At 43.9% G+C, this 16,335-nt stretch overlaps 3 protein-coding genes across 5 annotated transcripts; 2 read left to right on the plus strand and 1 right to left on the minus strand.

Annotated features, from left to right (window-relative positions):
* Positions 1 to 1,845: 1,845 nt before the first annotated feature.
* On the minus strand, positions 1,846 to 3,162 carry LOC125306595 (trypsin-3). Its single transcript, XM_048262057.1, has 5 exons — positions 3,105 to 3,162; positions 2,838 to 2,997; positions 2,432 to 2,685; positions 2,206 to 2,342; positions 1,846 to 2,087 (listed from the first exon to the last, which is right to left on the minus strand). Exons 1-5 carry the CDS (start codon positions 3,142 to 3,144, stop codon positions 1,938 to 1,940), a joined length of 741 nt encoding a protein of 246 aa, XP_048118014.1. The 5' UTR covers positions 3,145 to 3,162; the 3' UTR covers positions 1,846 to 1,937.
* Positions 3,163 to 4,664: 1,502 nt separating this feature from the next.
* si:ch211-261d7.3 lies at positions 4,665 to 8,560 on the plus strand. Of its 3 annotated transcripts, XM_048262051.1 has the most exons (4): positions 4,672 to 4,778; positions 5,511 to 5,791; positions 5,900 to 6,325; positions 6,758 to 8,560. In XM_048262051.1, the coding sequence occupies exons 2-4, from the start codon at positions 5,536 to 5,538 to the stop codon at positions 7,567 to 7,569; spliced, it is 1,494 nt and encodes a 497-aa protein (XP_048118008.1). In that variant the 5' UTR covers positions 4,672 to 4,778; positions 5,511 to 5,535; the 3' UTR covers positions 7,570 to 8,560. The 3 variants fall into 3 exon arrangements, with proteins under 3 accessions (XP_048118006.1, XP_048118009.1, XP_048118008.1); XM_048262049.1 differs by having other exon boundaries at positions 4,665 to 5,791; XM_048262052.1 differs by having other exon boundaries at positions 4,665 to 5,791; positions 6,761 to 8,560.
* A 1,974-nt stretch (positions 8,561 to 10,534) lies between these two features.
* On the plus strand, positions 10,535 to 15,650 carry zgc:66448 (uncharacterized protein LOC327401 homolog). Its single transcript, XM_048262059.1, has 2 exons — positions 10,535 to 10,923; positions 11,301 to 15,650. Exons 1-2 carry the CDS (start codon positions 10,572 to 10,574, stop codon positions 15,380 to 15,382), a joined length of 4,434 nt encoding a protein of 1,477 aa, XP_048118016.1. The 5' UTR covers positions 10,535 to 10,571; the 3' UTR covers positions 15,383 to 15,650.
* Positions 15,651 to 16,335: the final 685 nt, after the last annotated feature.

Below are 16,335 nucleotides of genomic sequence, written 5' to 3' on the forward strand. Positions count from 1 at the left end.
TTTTTAAAGAAGTAATCAGTAATCAGATTACTTTTTCAAGGTAACTGTGGCAACACTGGTCAGTGCACACCAGACTGCACCAGACTGTGATTGACAGTCAGATCCCACACAGCCCTGCTCTGATTGGACCAGAAGAACCGGGAGCTGTGGATTTTTGCAAAACAAATAACAGGCTCTAAATGGAGGTAAGTGCAGGGATTTTTTTCTAAAACTGGCTGATTTATGTTGTTCTGTCGGAGCATAGTATCAGTTTCAGTGAATATGATCAAAAAAATCTTGCCAACTGCAGCTTTAAGCATTGACAACATGATGCGGGATACAACAACAATGCACAAATGGCTGGCGGCAGTCGTAAAGCTGCCATGTTGTAACAAAATATAGCCTCAAGCGGCAACAATCGGGATCCAAGCAGTTGGAGACCCACCGAGACAATGGGGACACTTGTGGACTAAATACACTGGGGAGCGAGACACAGGTGAAGACACTGAAACAATAACCCGGTCTAGGTGAGGGGCGGAGATACAGGTATGAGGAAAACCAGGAACAGGAAGCACATGACATAGGACACAGGAAATAAACATACAGTAGGAGCACATGGCACAGGAGGTAAACAAAGGAGACACCATGGAATACAAAAATCTTAAAGAAGCATAAAACACTTGCATACATTGTATTTCTTACATTTTGGTACAACTCAAGTACTCATTATCTAGTGCACAGAGTCAGTAAAATCCTCCAAATAACCTCAACCCCAAAACAGAAAAAGTGGATGACCGGTGGTGCTGCGCTGCATATAGCGCATACCCGCTTTTTGCGCCTGGATCTGAGAGGGTTAATTGGTTATCGATCATGACTCCTAAGTTTCTCGCTGCCCTGATAGGGCAAAATAAGAAGCCTGAATGTCGAATTTGAAGTAGTAACGTAACATGTTGAGGGAGGCGGTGGTCAGAGGGATGGTTTGCATGCATTTGCGTCACAGTCTGTCTTTGTTCAAATTCACCTGTTTTTTAAAGTGGTGATTTCAAAGTCTGAGATTTGCATATGAACATACCCTTCACCTGTGTCTCGTTCCCCAGTGTATTTAGTCCACAAATTCTTCGATAAGCAACAAGTGTCCCCATGGTGTCCAACTGCTTGGATCCCAATTGTTGCAGCTTGAGGCTATATTTTGTTACAACATGGCAGCTTTACGACTGCCGCCAGCCATTTGTACATTGTTGTTGTATCCCCCATCATGTTGTCAATGCTTAATACGCTTGTTGATCAGCCAGATTGGGGAAATCCCCTACCTACAGCACATGGGAATTGACACTTTTCCTGTGTATATCTGAAATGAAAATGTTAGAGGTATGTGGCCTGTTACCTGTTGCAACAAAAATAGTGTAGGTTATCTCTTCTCAGCAGTTTTAGTAGGTCTCAGCTTTGATAGAGAGAGGACCAGGAAAAGAAGTCATTTGAATGACAATTTATTTTTGCATTAAGTGTAATCCACTGATACTTAGTGAGGTGTTGTACTTGTAAAACAGTAACAGAACATACTGTATGGTAAAATGTTATTCAATGATGTGACATGTGTTTTTTTTTAATCTTTGGATCATTTGAATTTCCCCATCAAGGGTATAAATTATACACCAAATAATTTTGTTCCTCTCAAGTTTGAATGGATAAAAGTAATATTTTACATTACTTGGTTATACATTTTTCATGCAATTTAATGAAATGTCAAAAAATTTAATATTTTTAATATGTGCCATTTCAACATCATAATATATGTCATGTATGAAAGAAACTAAGTTAAAAAACAATGACAGCATGTTTTACTAAAAAACGACAACAAAATAGTGATCATTTCAACATATGTGTTTTTTTTTATTGAAATTTGATTGAAGAGCTGTTGGTATGAGCTCTACTGCATGTTAGTCGTATCAACATGAAATTTAGTTGGAGGACATGGTGCTGCTGATCCAGGACTTGTAGTTGCACACCTTGGCGTAGACACCAGGCTTGTTCTTCATGGCACAGCCGTAGCCCCAAGACACAACACCGTGCAGCACTCCGTTGCACACCACGGGGCCACCAGAGTCACCCTGGACAAGGATGTGACACAGTGTGATGAGAAAATGGCATATCACATTACATATGGAATACCGCATGTTGCCGATCAGAGTGCCTGCGATGAAAATGTAACAAATGACTGCACATTACCTGGCAAGAGTCCTTGCCTCCCTCCATGAATCCAGCGCAGAACATGTTGGAGGTGATCTGACCAGGGTAGGCGCTTCTGCAAGAGCTGTCGCTGAGGATGGGGAGATCCAGGCACCTCAGGCGGTCAGGGTAGTTGCCTGTGGGTTTACAACAAGGAATAATAGTGATGCTCCTTATCAAGTCGGCAGGCATAGCACTGGCGTTGTCGTTACTAGAGTCGACTTACTGCCACTTCCGCTGGTGTTGCCCCAGCCAGAGACCAGGCAGCGGGTTCCAGAGCTGGCACAGCTGGAGGGCAGGGCCACGGCCTTCACGTAGCTGTTGAGGGTGGCGGGCTTGCTCAGCTTGATCAGCATGATGTCATTGTCCAGGTTGCCGCTGTTGTAGCTGGGGTGGCGGATGACCTTGGCGGAGTTGATGAACTGCTCAGTGCCCTCATTGCTAGCAATGTTGTGCTCACCAAGACGCACCTCAACGCGGCTTAAAGCAAGAGAGAAAAATAGAGTTTGAATGTTTGATTTGAAAGCAAATTGCAGCCTTCAGACAAGAATCAACTCCAGACAAGAATCTGCAAATAAATCATAATTGCCCAGACCAATTTATTGAAATTAAAATTCAAAACAGATACTCACGACTTGTAGCAATGGGCAGCAGACACAACCCATGTGCTGCTGATCAGGGAACCTCCGCAGAAGTGGTATCCAGAGTTCAGAGAGACCTGGTAGGGCAGAGCGTTCTTCTTGCACTCATACCCTCCCACGATCTTGTCGTCCTCCTCCAGAGGGGCGGCATCTGTACCAAAATTATGAGGGTATGCATTTAGGACTAGACTCAAACATGCAAGTCAGTCCACTGAGAGAGAGAAGACAATTTAATGGTCTGAAAGTTTCCATACTCACAAGCAACGGCAAAGAGAGCCAAGAGAATCAAAGCCTTCATGACTGCAGTGTCTGTGAAATGACCAGTGTACTGGACAAGGAGTGACCGGTTTATATAGGCCTGCTCTTTCTATGTGTCTGTCAAGTATTAACTAGTATGTGAAATGGCAGGTGTATGAATGTGCTTCTGTAGGTTAAAATTGTACCTTGTGTACATATGATACCACATCAGATATATGTCCCTCTGTGGAAATGTAGCCAGAGCACAGTCCAGAAGATAAACTCCGTAACAAACAAGAGAAAATAAGTATAAATATAACTTTAATTGGCTTTGAGTCCTGAAAAAAAGGCAATGTGCCAAAATAGCAAAATCCAAATATATGTAAAAGCAACAACAAATGACGGCACATACAAAAAGAAGCAAAAGACAATATTTAACAAATAACAAAATTGAATACATCCTGACATAGTCTATACTTAATCAAAAATTCCATATCTAAGAGAAGCAAAAGAACAACAAATTGTGGGCTGCGACAAAACCACATTGTTGCACTTTTCATCCATTTGTTTTTTGATGCCATATGGTGATTACAGTCACAAGTGAAAAAAGGGTTACCCTTTACATTTCACAGGCCACTACAATTCTGCATTAAGTGTTTATGGCTGAGCATTCACAGACTCAAGACTTCTCAGTGGTCAAATCTGTGAGTGCACAAACACAGATGTTGAGACTGCTAATGGCCTCAACTGTTATTTGGACGAGTTAATCAATTATTTAATTATTTCCCTTGGACTGAAATGCCACGGGCCTGCGGTCCATGCCATATGATGAATAGCCACGTCACTGGGATATACGTAGTTGTAGACTCTGGAAGTTCAGAGTTCACAGCTTCAAGTCCTTCAAGTTGTTTACGCATCGTCCACTGACAACAGGTGCCATCTGATTTAAGCTAGCAGCATTGCATCCACCAGCACTAGACACCATACACTGTGAAATAGTGAGTAAGCAAGATAGAATTTAGTAGGCAGGAAATTTGACTAAGTTAGTCATTAGATAACAGCTGTTGATTGATTCACTGAATCACTTGGGCACAAAAGTTACCCTATAAGCAATAACTGCAGGAATGCAGGCCTTATCCAAACTAATAATGCTGGGCTACATGTTTCACGTGCACATTGTAGGCTACCTTTGCTACTATGATTCACATAGTTTTAGGCTATTTGATTTGCTACTTTGTTTCAGAAGTTGAACAAATAAGTAAAAATAACCAAATCCTTTCTGGTCTATTGAGCATTTTTTACTGATCTGATATAGCAGTCAATTAATCGACTAAAAAATTGACCACTTTCATATTGCAAATTGATTGCATTGCAGCTTTATCCAGCTTTAGCCTAATCAGTTTAGGGATATACCCAAATATCAAGTGCATATTTTCTAACCTTTCATATTACAACATCTTTGTAACCAAGGCGTAGCCTACTTTATGCTTTTCGAAATAGACGTAGGCTAAGAAGTGATTTCACACGATTCACGATTTTTGAACTTCGTTCCCTGTACCTTTTATAATGACGTCTAAATCTCGCGACGTTAAACAGTCTGTGTTCAAGAAAGACTTTCAAACAGGCTAGGTTATACTGCACAGTTTTGACGATGTGATAATGTTGTTCCTTGTTAATGCGTATATATGTCGTAAGGTGAGTAGAAGAACATTTCATCTTCTGTAGTCTCGTTTACTCAGTGTGTAAACAAAGCAATGACATTTCACCGCAACCGGGGTCTGGCAAATGTAATGAAATCGTGCTGGCTAACATAGCCTAATTTATGCAGAATGCGCATCCATTGCGGATGTGGTGCAGAATAAATGCGCAGTGCGCATTTACCTACAAGTTAGCCAGTCAGATTGTGATCTTATTTTTTCTATGAAGTGTAATCTTTGTCGTTGAAATAGTAATTTCTGATATGGCTTTTCTGTCTAGTTCTACCTATTAGCCTTTTATGTGTGGAAGCCCCCCTTCACGTTAATTTAACAAACTAGGCCGGGCTTTGCAAGTCTGTGCAATGGCTTTGTGTTGGTTTCTGCCTAATGTTTTCGGTAAATGTATATATTTGTTTATTTATCAAGTAATACGTCCCTCTTACTAGTCGTGTATCTTTGTATAGGCAATGGACCTACTGTGTTAGGTAAGCTAGTTGACGCCTGTGACATTTTTGCCAAGAGCTGGACTACTTTATTTTTTCCCAGCTGCCCTTTTTCATTAGCCTACGTAATAGTCATAGTTTTACCACCAGTGTACATTCAACTTCAACCAAACAATATTTAGGCCATTCAGGAAATATATTTATGAAACCTGATTGTTCTGTTTATTGAGTGCAAGACAACTTCTGTCTAGTTGAGTGAATGGCGCTGCCTCTGACAACTTGGTTAGTGTGTCTGCGAACCAGGCCTGATTAATGACTGAATACTATGAGGAGGGGGGGCTGCTATACGAGCACTCGCCTCCCAAGCACATCAAAGAGGAGTCACCGGAGGGACCCTGCGGAGGAGGCATCTCGGAGGATGGCTTCCCCCGGGAGGATGATGACTCGGAGGGGAGCTGTGATCATAATGGCAGCCTGCCGGATGGGCTTCCTTTCAATGTTGTGGTGGTGCACCCTAATGTTGTGGCGCCAGGCCTGTCATCCGACGACCTTTTTTACACTGAACAGAGTAAGCCAGTTCCTTCATTATTGTCAGCCAGGTACTTTCATGTTTATGGCTAGAGAGCATTGACTTTGCTGGGAGTTTGATTTAGTTTTGTTTTTTTCCTCTCTGTAGATAGAGGAGTGTCTTCTACACTGGCAGCAGGAAGTGGAGGCAAGCGTAAGAGTCGTTTTAGCGGAGCTGAGCTAGAAGTCCTGGTGTCCGAGGTGACGCGCTGTGAAGGCGAACTCTTTGGCCCTGCAGGGAGGCTCCGGCGCCGTGAGAGGGAGCGCATCTGGGCTGGAATACTCGAAAGGGTCAACGCCGTCTCCAGAGTCCCGCGGACCTTACGCGAGGTGAAGAAGCGATGGGATGACCTCAAGAGACGAAATGGTGGGAGGCTGGCAGACGCCAGGTATCGCAGCTGCTACGTGCCATCCAGCAGGGGAGCGTCGGTTCTGGGGAGGTCTGCTCAGGCAAGCCCCAGGCTTCAACAGGGCCATCAGAAACAGAGTTCCCGAGGAAAGGGCAGTAACATGAGTTTCTCTGACACAGACGCAGGTAACTATTCATTAGTTCTCTCTTTTTAAGACATGTCAATCTTGTTGTTTTGTCAGTATGTAATACTCCGTCCACTCAACCACAGTCGTGGCCTACTGGTTAGGGCTTCGGACTTGTAACCGGAGAGTTGCCGGTTCGAACCCCGACCAGTAGGAACGGCTGATGTGCCTCGGGGAGCAAGGCACCTAACCCCTCACTGCTCCCCGAGCCCCGCTGTAGCAGGCAGCTCACTGCGTCGGGATAAGTGTGTGCTTCAACTCATTGTGTGTTCACTGTGTGCTGTGTGTGTTTCACTAATTCACGGATTGGGATAAATGCAGAGACCAAATTTCCCTCACGGGATCAAAAGAGTGTATATATATACTTATACTTACTTATACTTATAACACTCTGTAAAGTTCACATGAAGATGCAAACTTGTTTTCTGCTCAGCAGGTGGTGGTGAAGGATCTGAGAGGGATGGTTGCGAGAAAGAGGATGAAGCAGGTGAGCATGACGAAGGGGAGGGAGAGTGTGGAGACGGTGCTGAGAGTAGCATGGAAGACAAGTTGGGTTTGGGACTGGGTTTGGGAATAGTGCCTCCGCCAACATCAGAACGTTGGCTACCTCCTTCCCCCCTCTACAGTGCTCCGTTCCTCAACGGGACTCCGCAGCCGAGCCCTCAACCCTCACTAGGGGCCCACCAGGGTCTCCTTGAGGCCCCCCCTCCACGCGTCTCTTGGCTGGAGGATGAACTGCGGGGTCTGGGCGAAGCTGCAGTGCGGCTCGGGGACCGCGTGGAGCAGAGTCTGCGGGAGTTCGGGGAGGGTTTCCGCTGTGACATGCGGACCCTGGTGGCCTCCCAGGAGGCTCTCTCGGTCAGCTTACAGCAAAACAATGTCCTATTGCAGAGGTTACTGGGGCTGCTCGAGAGCCAACAGCAGCAGCAGCAGGCACAGCATCATCTTCAGCCTCAGCCTCATCCACATCAGCAGTCTCAGCAGCAACAGGTGCCACAGCAGCAGCAGCCGCAGCATAATCCGCCCTTACAACCAAATCAGGTTCTACAGCAGCAACAGGAACAGGAACGTCAACATCCTACAAACTCGAATGATCAGCTAACCCCGTCACTTCCTTCTGAGCCAACACCCCCTGATATTTTGGATGGTACAGCCCATCCTGATCGATTGGCAAGTGTGAATGGCACGACCCAGCGGTCCCGACGGGGGAGGACAGGTGATCAGCGCCGTAGAAGAAGACGCTAATGCTTGATATCCATGCTTTGATGAATGTTCGATTATTTATTTTACTTTCAGGTATTCATTGAGACGTCACCTTCACTCAGAGAAATGCCATCTGTCTCCTTGCTGTCTTATAAGTGACTATAAGATCACCTATGCTATACAATGTATCAATGATTTATACATTTTGGTTTGAAGTAATTATTACAAAAACTCAATTTTTGCAATTGCATTAATTAAGTGACTTGTCGGAGTTGAGTAAAAGTTATTGTTGAAACCTGATGGGTCGACAATCATTATTAGAATTACCTTAAGCACTTTTGAATGCTATTCACACATAGTCAAGACTCTTGAAAGTGGGAATTGTAATGACGGGAAACAGGAATTATATTGAGATTCAGAGATTTCCAATTGGTCATTCCACTTATGTAGGAAAAGCCAGAGGTTCTGTGAATCTCTCCTATAATTTGACATATATAAGGGTTGTAACCATTCCTCTAAATGAGGTTTACAGCAGAGTAATTTTAACAAGATGAACAGGGCTTACATTTGTTGCATTTTATTAGGACACATTAAATATTTTTCTCATGTTCAAAGAAAAAAAATGTGTTCCTTAACAAGCATGTCAGAAACTTATTCCAGAAAGCACTTTTATCCTATTATTGATTCCACATTATTGTGGTTTTAAAAAAACAAAAATACAGTATACAGTATGTCAGCTACTGATATGCATTGTGATTCTGCATGCAGATTCTGGTTTGTTAGCAAACTAGTGCAAAGCCTTTGCGAGGAGGAAAACTTTTACCATTTTGCACAATTTGTATATGAGGGGTATATATTCTGGCAATATCTGTATATTATATTGTATCCTGTTGTCCTACTAACCAGAATGTAAAATAAAGGCAATGTTAATGGAAATGAGCAATGAGCTAAAATTGTGTGACTAAGTGAACATTCTGTTAACATTGCATGTGCATACAAAATGTGTCAAATACACAACATTTGATTTTTTTTATACCTGTTCTTGACTTTTGGTGATACAAAAACTCCTGACTCCCTCAAGTTTGGTTGAGTTAGAGTGTGCTTGTTTTGAGGTTGTTCTGTTTATCAACCCTACTGAATACAACATTTTGCAACATTTAACATATTGATCATCTAGGAGAATATATTACACATTTCATCCCCAAAACAGAAAAAGTTGGGACATTGTGTAAAATGCAAATAAAAACAGAATGTGATAATATACAAGTCTCGTAAACCCATATTTAGCAGCAAAAAGGACATAGACAACATATCAAATTCGACTATTTCATGGAAAATATATGTTAATTTTGAATTTAATGCCAGCAACATGTTTTAAAGAAAAGCTGGGGCGGGAGCATGTTTACCACTGTGCTGCTTCACCTCTTGATTTAACAAAATTCTGTAAATGCTTAGGAACTGAGGAAACCAGTTGCTAGAGTTTTGAGAATTGAGTTGCTCAACAGTATGGGGTATTCTTAGTCATGTTTTTCATTCCATTATGCACCTAATTTTACAAATCTGAACTGCAGATAGGCCATTTTAGCACCTGGGCTTATCTATGGATAAATGCTGTTTAAATATGTGCAGAATTCCTTTTGGCATTGTTTGCCTGAAATATTTTTAGGTCTTCCCTGGAAAAGACATTGCTTGGATGGCAGCTCAACACCTGTATACATCATTCAGAATTGATTGTGCTTTGCCAAATGTGCAAGATTGCATGCTGTAGGCACTAATGCTCCTCCACACCGTCATGGATGTTGGGTTTTGAACTGAGCTCTAATTGCAAGTTGGATATGTTGGATACTTGGATAGGCCCTCTCCTCTTTAGCCCAGATGAGTCCATGATTTTCAAAAAGAATGGCAAATTTTGATTGGTCTAACCACAAGACCCTTTTCCATTTAAACAAGCTTAGGCCCAGATAAGACGGTGGTATTTTCTGTGTCATGTCTCAATACAATTTGGGCTGCAGTTTTTGAATCGAGTATCAAACTGTGCACTGGTTCAAACTGGTTATCAGAGGTTTTCTTGAGCCCATACAACACATCTGGAAACAGGTTTGGTGTTGATGCAGCGCCATCTGAGGTCCAAAAGACCACGGCCATCCAATTTGTTTTTCAGTTCTTTCCCTGTTTGCAAAGATTTTGCTGGATTCTCTGAATGTTTTAATAATATTATGTCCTGTAGATGATGAACTCCCCAAATACTTCACAATTCCATCTTAAGAAGAATTAAAGTACATTATTTCATCATTTGTGCCCACAGGTTTACACAGAGTGATGAATACATCTTTACTAAGAGACCCTGCGCCTCTGGGATGCTCTTTTTCATACCCAATTGTGTTGCCAGTTACCCTTATTAGTTGTTAGTTAATGAAATATACCTCCTTTTGTTTTCTTTATCATTACACAACTTTTCCAGCATTTTGTTACCCCCGTCCCACCTATTTTTTTTGAAACATGTTGCTGGTATCAAATTCAAATTGAACATATATTTTCCATTAAATAGTCAAATTTGTCATTTTCAACATTGGTATGTTATCTGTCCTTTTTGCAACTAAATATGAGTGTAAGAGATTTGCAGATTATTACATTCTGTTTTTATTCACTTTTTACACACCGTCCCAACTTTTTCTGTTTTGGGGTTGTATTACACCTTTAAGTCCTTTTGACATTTTATTAGAGATTGTAATGAATTTGATTCCAAGAGAACAACTTTGCTTTGAAGGCTGCATACATAGGCTAATATGTCTTAGGTATAGGCTAGGCTTAACAATATAGGCCTATTTAAATAGTGATTATAAAATGTAGGCTTGTAATCAGGCTATTGTTTTGTTGAATGTATGTATTCATTCACCTTTTTAGTAAGTTTTTATGAACGTTTTTTATGAAGGAAGAAAGCATAATAATTTCTAGATTCAACTCTGGTTCAACCTCCGTGACGACTCTGACGTCATCATTTCGTTCCAGCCATTCTTTCTGATGAAGAGGCAGGCAGAGGGAACATGGCTGCCGAGCACACACAGAACCCCGACAGAGTGCCGAATGACCCGTTAATTAACTCTAGAGATGTAAAGAATGATGCCGAATCTGGCGTTTCTTTAAGAGAACATGATGTTAGTGCAAAGGATTTCGATAACAATGCCGAAGCGAAAGAAAATGTGCAAACAGATGTTGATTCAGGGTTAGTAAGTCATGCAGAATCCAGCACAAGTCTCGTTGATTTGGAGTCCACCGTTTCTACAACAGAGACGAAGAAACCCTCCGTTGTTTCCTCAAGCCTTCAGCTCCAAATGGAATGGTCTGACACGGAGGAAGATTCGGGGCAACCCATACTAAACGACTGTGGGGGAAATGGTAAAGCAACATTGTATCGTTACTGTTACTGTAATTCAGTCTCCGCTAGCTTGCTAATATGTTGTGTGGTTGCTATGCATGTGCAGCCTGTGTGCAGCACGTATTGACAATAATATATCTACTTCATTCTCTTGTTTATGGTTTTTGATTTGTGTACACATAGTTGTTCAATCTTCCGTCTGTTGTTTGTTGACATTTTTTATAATGTTGATATTGATAATGTATGCTATTTTTCTCATTATGAAAGTTATTGTATAGCCAATTAAGTATGACTAGAAACAGCATCATTACAAGAAGTTACTTAACAAGTGAGACATTTTATAGTCAAATGTGCTTTCGATCTGTTAATGAAATATACTGATGTTGTTTACCATTAGCCCTTGAAGCTGATGGAGCAGATGATGTTACACCTGAGCCAAGGAAGGAGACTGTAGAACTTTCATCCGGAGCTGAAACAACATTGAAACGGAAAGTAGAACCACCTCAGCTGCAGGATGATCAGGCTGCATCAGAGGAAGTCAGCAAAGAATTGCATGCTGAAGAACCAGTGGCATTAGAGAAGAAAGGAGTAGGAGGAGGAGGAGGTGGTGAAGATGAGAAAAGAGGAGGTGAAGATGAGAAAGGAGGAGGTGAAGATGAGAAAGGAGGGGGTGAAGATGAGAAAGGAGGAGGTGAAGATGAGAAAGGAAAGACACGAGAGGAGGAGAAAGGAGGAGGAGAAGATGAGAAAAAAAAAGAAGGAGAGGTAGAAGCATCCGAGGAAGGCAAAGTAGAGGAGGAGGTTGTTGTTGTGAAGCAGAGGAAATCTCGTCTGGAATGCCGTGAATGTGGGAAGTGTTTCACCCGTCGAGAGACATACAACCTCCACCGTCACTTCCACATGCACCAGGACGAACAAGCCTCCCTCACCTGCAAAGAGTGCGGCCTCACATTCCAGCACCGGAGCAGCCTCATCAAGCATCGAAATGAACACAAGGAGAAGGAGAAAGCTGAGTCCGTAGCACCCTCAGTACAAGCATCTGTATCGTTTTCAGACAGAAAAGCCCTTATCAAGGCGAAAGACACACAAAATGACCCACAGTGTGAATATTGTGGTAAGACATTTGACACGCTGGCCAAGCTCCGCACGCACAATTGTAAACTGGCCCCAGAGAAGCCGTACCGATGTCCGTTATGTCGCAAGGAGTTTCAGTACAGAGTTTCCATCACTGCCCACATGCAGACACACTCCCTGGAAAGCCCTTTCCGCTGTCTGGAGTGCAACAAGGGCTTTCATTCTGCCATGATGCTGAGGATTCATCAGCGGTCTCACGCTGCTCTCAAGCCCTTTGCATGTCCTGAGTGTGGGATGGTCTTCAGACATCGCTCTGTCATGGAGGACCACCGGCGGAAGCACACGGACGAGCGCCCGTACCACTGCAACATCTGTGGCAAGTTTTTCAAGTACGCCAGCCTCTTGCACCAACACCAGTACCTGCACACGGGCAAGAAGCCCTTCCGCTGCCGCGACTGCGGGAAAGTGTTTGCCTTTTCCCAGAACCTGCGTGCTCACCTCCGCCAGCACCAGAAGCATCCACACAGCTGCCCTCACTGTCTGGACACCTTCTCCGACGAGGCCAAGTTGCAGGAGCACATCGCCACCCACGAGCTGTCGCACGAGGCGTCTGTGGTGGACAAAGAGAATGCTAACTACGCAGTGGAGCAACCACGGCTGTACAACTGCCCTCTGTGCTCACAGGTCTATTACAGACCCGCTGACCTGAGGGTGCACATGCTGGTCCATGAGGCAGAGTATGAGGGCATGAGTAACGGGGTAAAGCAATCGGAGCCGACGTACGCCTGTGCTCAGTGCCCACTGTCGTTTTCAGACGAAGCAAGCCTGCAGTCCCATGTCATTACTCATGAGGCTTCATTCATGAGGAGGGATGTGCGGGGCGGGGGCCTCGGCATGGGGAGGAGAGAGAGCATGCCGGGGAGTGGTATCTACGGTGACCAGATAGACAAGAAACCTCTAAAATGCCGAGACTGTGGCCGAGGTTTTCGCCACCGTTCTGTTCTGGAGTTGCACATGCGCATTCACAGTAAGGACAAACCATACCGTTGCAATGAGTGTGGCAAGTCTTTTAGGTTCGGCAGCTATTTACAACAGCACCTCATCATCCACACAGGCAAGAAGCCATACAAATGCCCTGACTGTGGAAAAGACTTTGCATTCCTCCAGAACATGAGGACCCATCAAAGACTCCACCAACAGAAGCCATTCCGCTGCACGCAGTGCCGCAAAGGCTACAGTGATGAGGACCAACTGCAGCGACACATGCTGTCCCACACAGGAGACAAACCCCATAAGTGCCACCTCTGCAACAAAAGTTTTGGGCTGGCCTACCTGCTTCGAGATCACATGAACACTCACACGGGTGAGAGGCCACATCGCTGCCAGGAGTGCAACAAGTCGTTTCAGTGGCTGAGCAGCTTGTTGGTGCACCAGAAGATTCACACGCGCAAGCATCAAGAGGGTAAGAGGGGCAGGAGAGGGGACAGTTTTAGATCAGACTGGCAAAGATGGGACAGAGCCCCTGGAACAATGATGCTCACCCAGCCAAGCACGTATGCTGCCCCTGTGTCACAAGGCCAAGACTGGCAGGGAAGGATGCCACCGCCACCGCAGCAGTCACAGAGCTTTGCACGTCAATCTGACCCGCAGGAGCTGCCAATGCAGCAGGAGCTGTGGCAGCCTGGCATCGCAGTCACACAGCAATCACAGAAGCGAGAACCACAAAGACAGCCAGAGCCGACAGTGAACACGGTCCATGCCCCGCAGCAACAGCAGCAGCATCAGCAATGGCAAATAGAGCGACAAACCCAGCCAGCCCAGGTGCAGAATGTGACTTGGATTTCTGTGATGGCCCCACAGGCGAACCAAATAGTGCAACAGCAAGCACAGCAAAAGTTACTGCAACAGCAACAACAAGCTCAGGCAGAAGCACTCTCACACTCCTTGCCACAGAGCCGTGCTGAGACGTGTGTGACTTCACAAGCAGGAATTCTGTTTTCCAAACCCCACCCACGCCTAGAAGATGGAACTCTTTCTTGGGGCACCAAAACATCCCCAGTTGTTTCACACATCCAAAGCCCAACAAAGGGCCCAACAGAGCATGAGAGGAGTCCTCTTTCCATCTTATGGGGTAGCACTACTACCTCTGTGCAGCCACAGACCTCAACAGGCACTCTTCCTCATGACACAGGGTCCAGTATTGCCCCCACTAAGCCAAATGAGCAAGAGCCACAGTTATCACACGGGCCTAAAGTTTCAACATCTACACCAACTACCCAGCCTGGGGTGTCCTCTCAATCATCGAAAGATGACACTAAATTATGGAGTTATAAAATACCCATTGGTATAGCCCAAACTATATCAGACCAACCTGGCAATGGTACAGATAAACTACGACAACAATCTCCAGGTTCAGCAAACCAGTCCATGGCGACAAATCAGACACAAATAGACGCTTCTCACTTACCACCAGCGACAGAGAGTACCCTCTGGACATTCCAAGCTACCTCAATCATTCCCAAGACCCTAAGTTCTCAAGACAGCAGTGCAGTAGAACAACTGCAGCAACAACAATTGCAACCACATCAACTAATGCACTTGCAACAACAAAAGCTACAATTGCAGCAGCAGCAGCAGCAACAATTGCAACTGCAGCAGCAGCTGCAGAAACAACAACAGCAATTACAACTGCAGCAACAGCAACAACAATTACAGTTGCAACAACAACTACAGCTGCAGCAACAGCAGCAGCAACAACAACAACAGTTACAGATGCAGCAGCAACAACAACAACAACAACAACAACAACAACTACAGTTACAGCAACAACAAATACAACTGCAGCAGCAAAAGCAACCTCCGTTAGCTTCAACCTGGGTGAATCCCACCACATCTTCACAAATGAGCCCTATAACCATTCAGTATGGAGCACCTCGTTTCCCACACGGGGACGCCCCTGCAGTGTGGGGGTTTCAGACGGCCCCAGGGGGGTCCCAGACATTGTTAACAGGACCAATACAGCAGGGGACAGTGCGAGGCCAGACCCAGTTGCCACTGATGACGGGACCGCAGATAATCATCAACCAGGCCCCACCGTTTCTCTCCCCTGCTCTACGACCACTACCTCCACTTGGCCTGCCAGCTCCACACCCCCTTCACTCCGTTGCAGTCAACCAGATATCGAGGCCGCCACCTCAGAACCTGTTTTTCAACCCACAGGGAATAATAGGCGATAGGCCTCCTCGGCCCTTTGCTCAGATAGCTCCTCGGACTGAGCTGCCTAACCTGACAGGCCGTTTGCCTTTCCCCACAGACCGCCGCCAGTGTGTGATCTGTGGGTGTGCATTCGCTCAAGAACTCGAGCTACAGATGCATTACATGCAGCATGCAAAAGGAGAAATCTGATGTGTACTACAGGAAAACAAGGCAAACGAGTTATTTTTAAGCTGATGTACCTCCTGCTTGAACACTGATTCATGTTCTTATTGTTAATTGTATTAAATTGAGCTTGAAAGGATTGTGTAATCATGTAACTTGAAATGTCATGTTGGAAACATTGGTTATTACTGATGATGTGCTCTGAAATGTTTTATGTCATTGATTTAGCATACATGAAAATGTAAGGACATATGTCAAGGTGATGCACAATTACATTAAAGAAATCCAGATTTTATACCTTTTCTGTGTGTGCCAGGTGCTACATTTTATGATTTAGTTTGAATTGTTCAGGGTCTCATTTATCTGCCAAATAAATGTTTAAAGAGGGTACTACTAGGGTTAGGGTTTTTTATTTAAATTTACATTACAGTTCAAATATCATCCTGTATTTGATTTACTAGCATCCAGACAGATAATTATTTGAATATTGTTTAGATATTTAGCCTAATTATGATTTCAGGATGACATCATTATTGTTAAATCTGGATTTTGCGGCTTTACATTAATGTAGGTCCTAAGCAAAAACTATAACACTGCTAGTGTCATGGTGATTTAAGGGAACTCCATACCACCCTTCTTTTTTTATTATTATTTATTTATTTTTTTTAAACGTTTTTTCATACATCCCCAAATACTGTGGTGGGCTACTATGATTTGTAGGCCTAGCTGAAGAACACATTCATGATATCACTGTTCTTCCTTTGCTGCTTCCTTCCATACTGTGTCTACTTTATGAAAAGGGTTTCTAAATAAGGAATGCAATTTCACAATGTTATGAAGTAGCCTCGGCTTAATTTGTGCAACATGGTCCCAATATCTGCGATAACCTGTTTTGGTTAAAAAATAACTATATTTGTTATTTAATATATTGAGAGCTATTAACACATTATGCAACGTTTAACAACCGTGGCTATATCTGT

The sequence above is a fragment of the Alosa alosa genome, chromosome 13 (assembly GCF_017589495.1).
Source record: "Alosa alosa isolate M-15738 ecotype Scorff River chromosome 13, AALO_Geno_1.1, whole genome shotgun sequence".
NCBI classification, from domain to species: Eukaryota; Metazoa; Chordata; class Actinopteri; order Clupeiformes; family Clupeidae; genus Alosa; species Alosa alosa.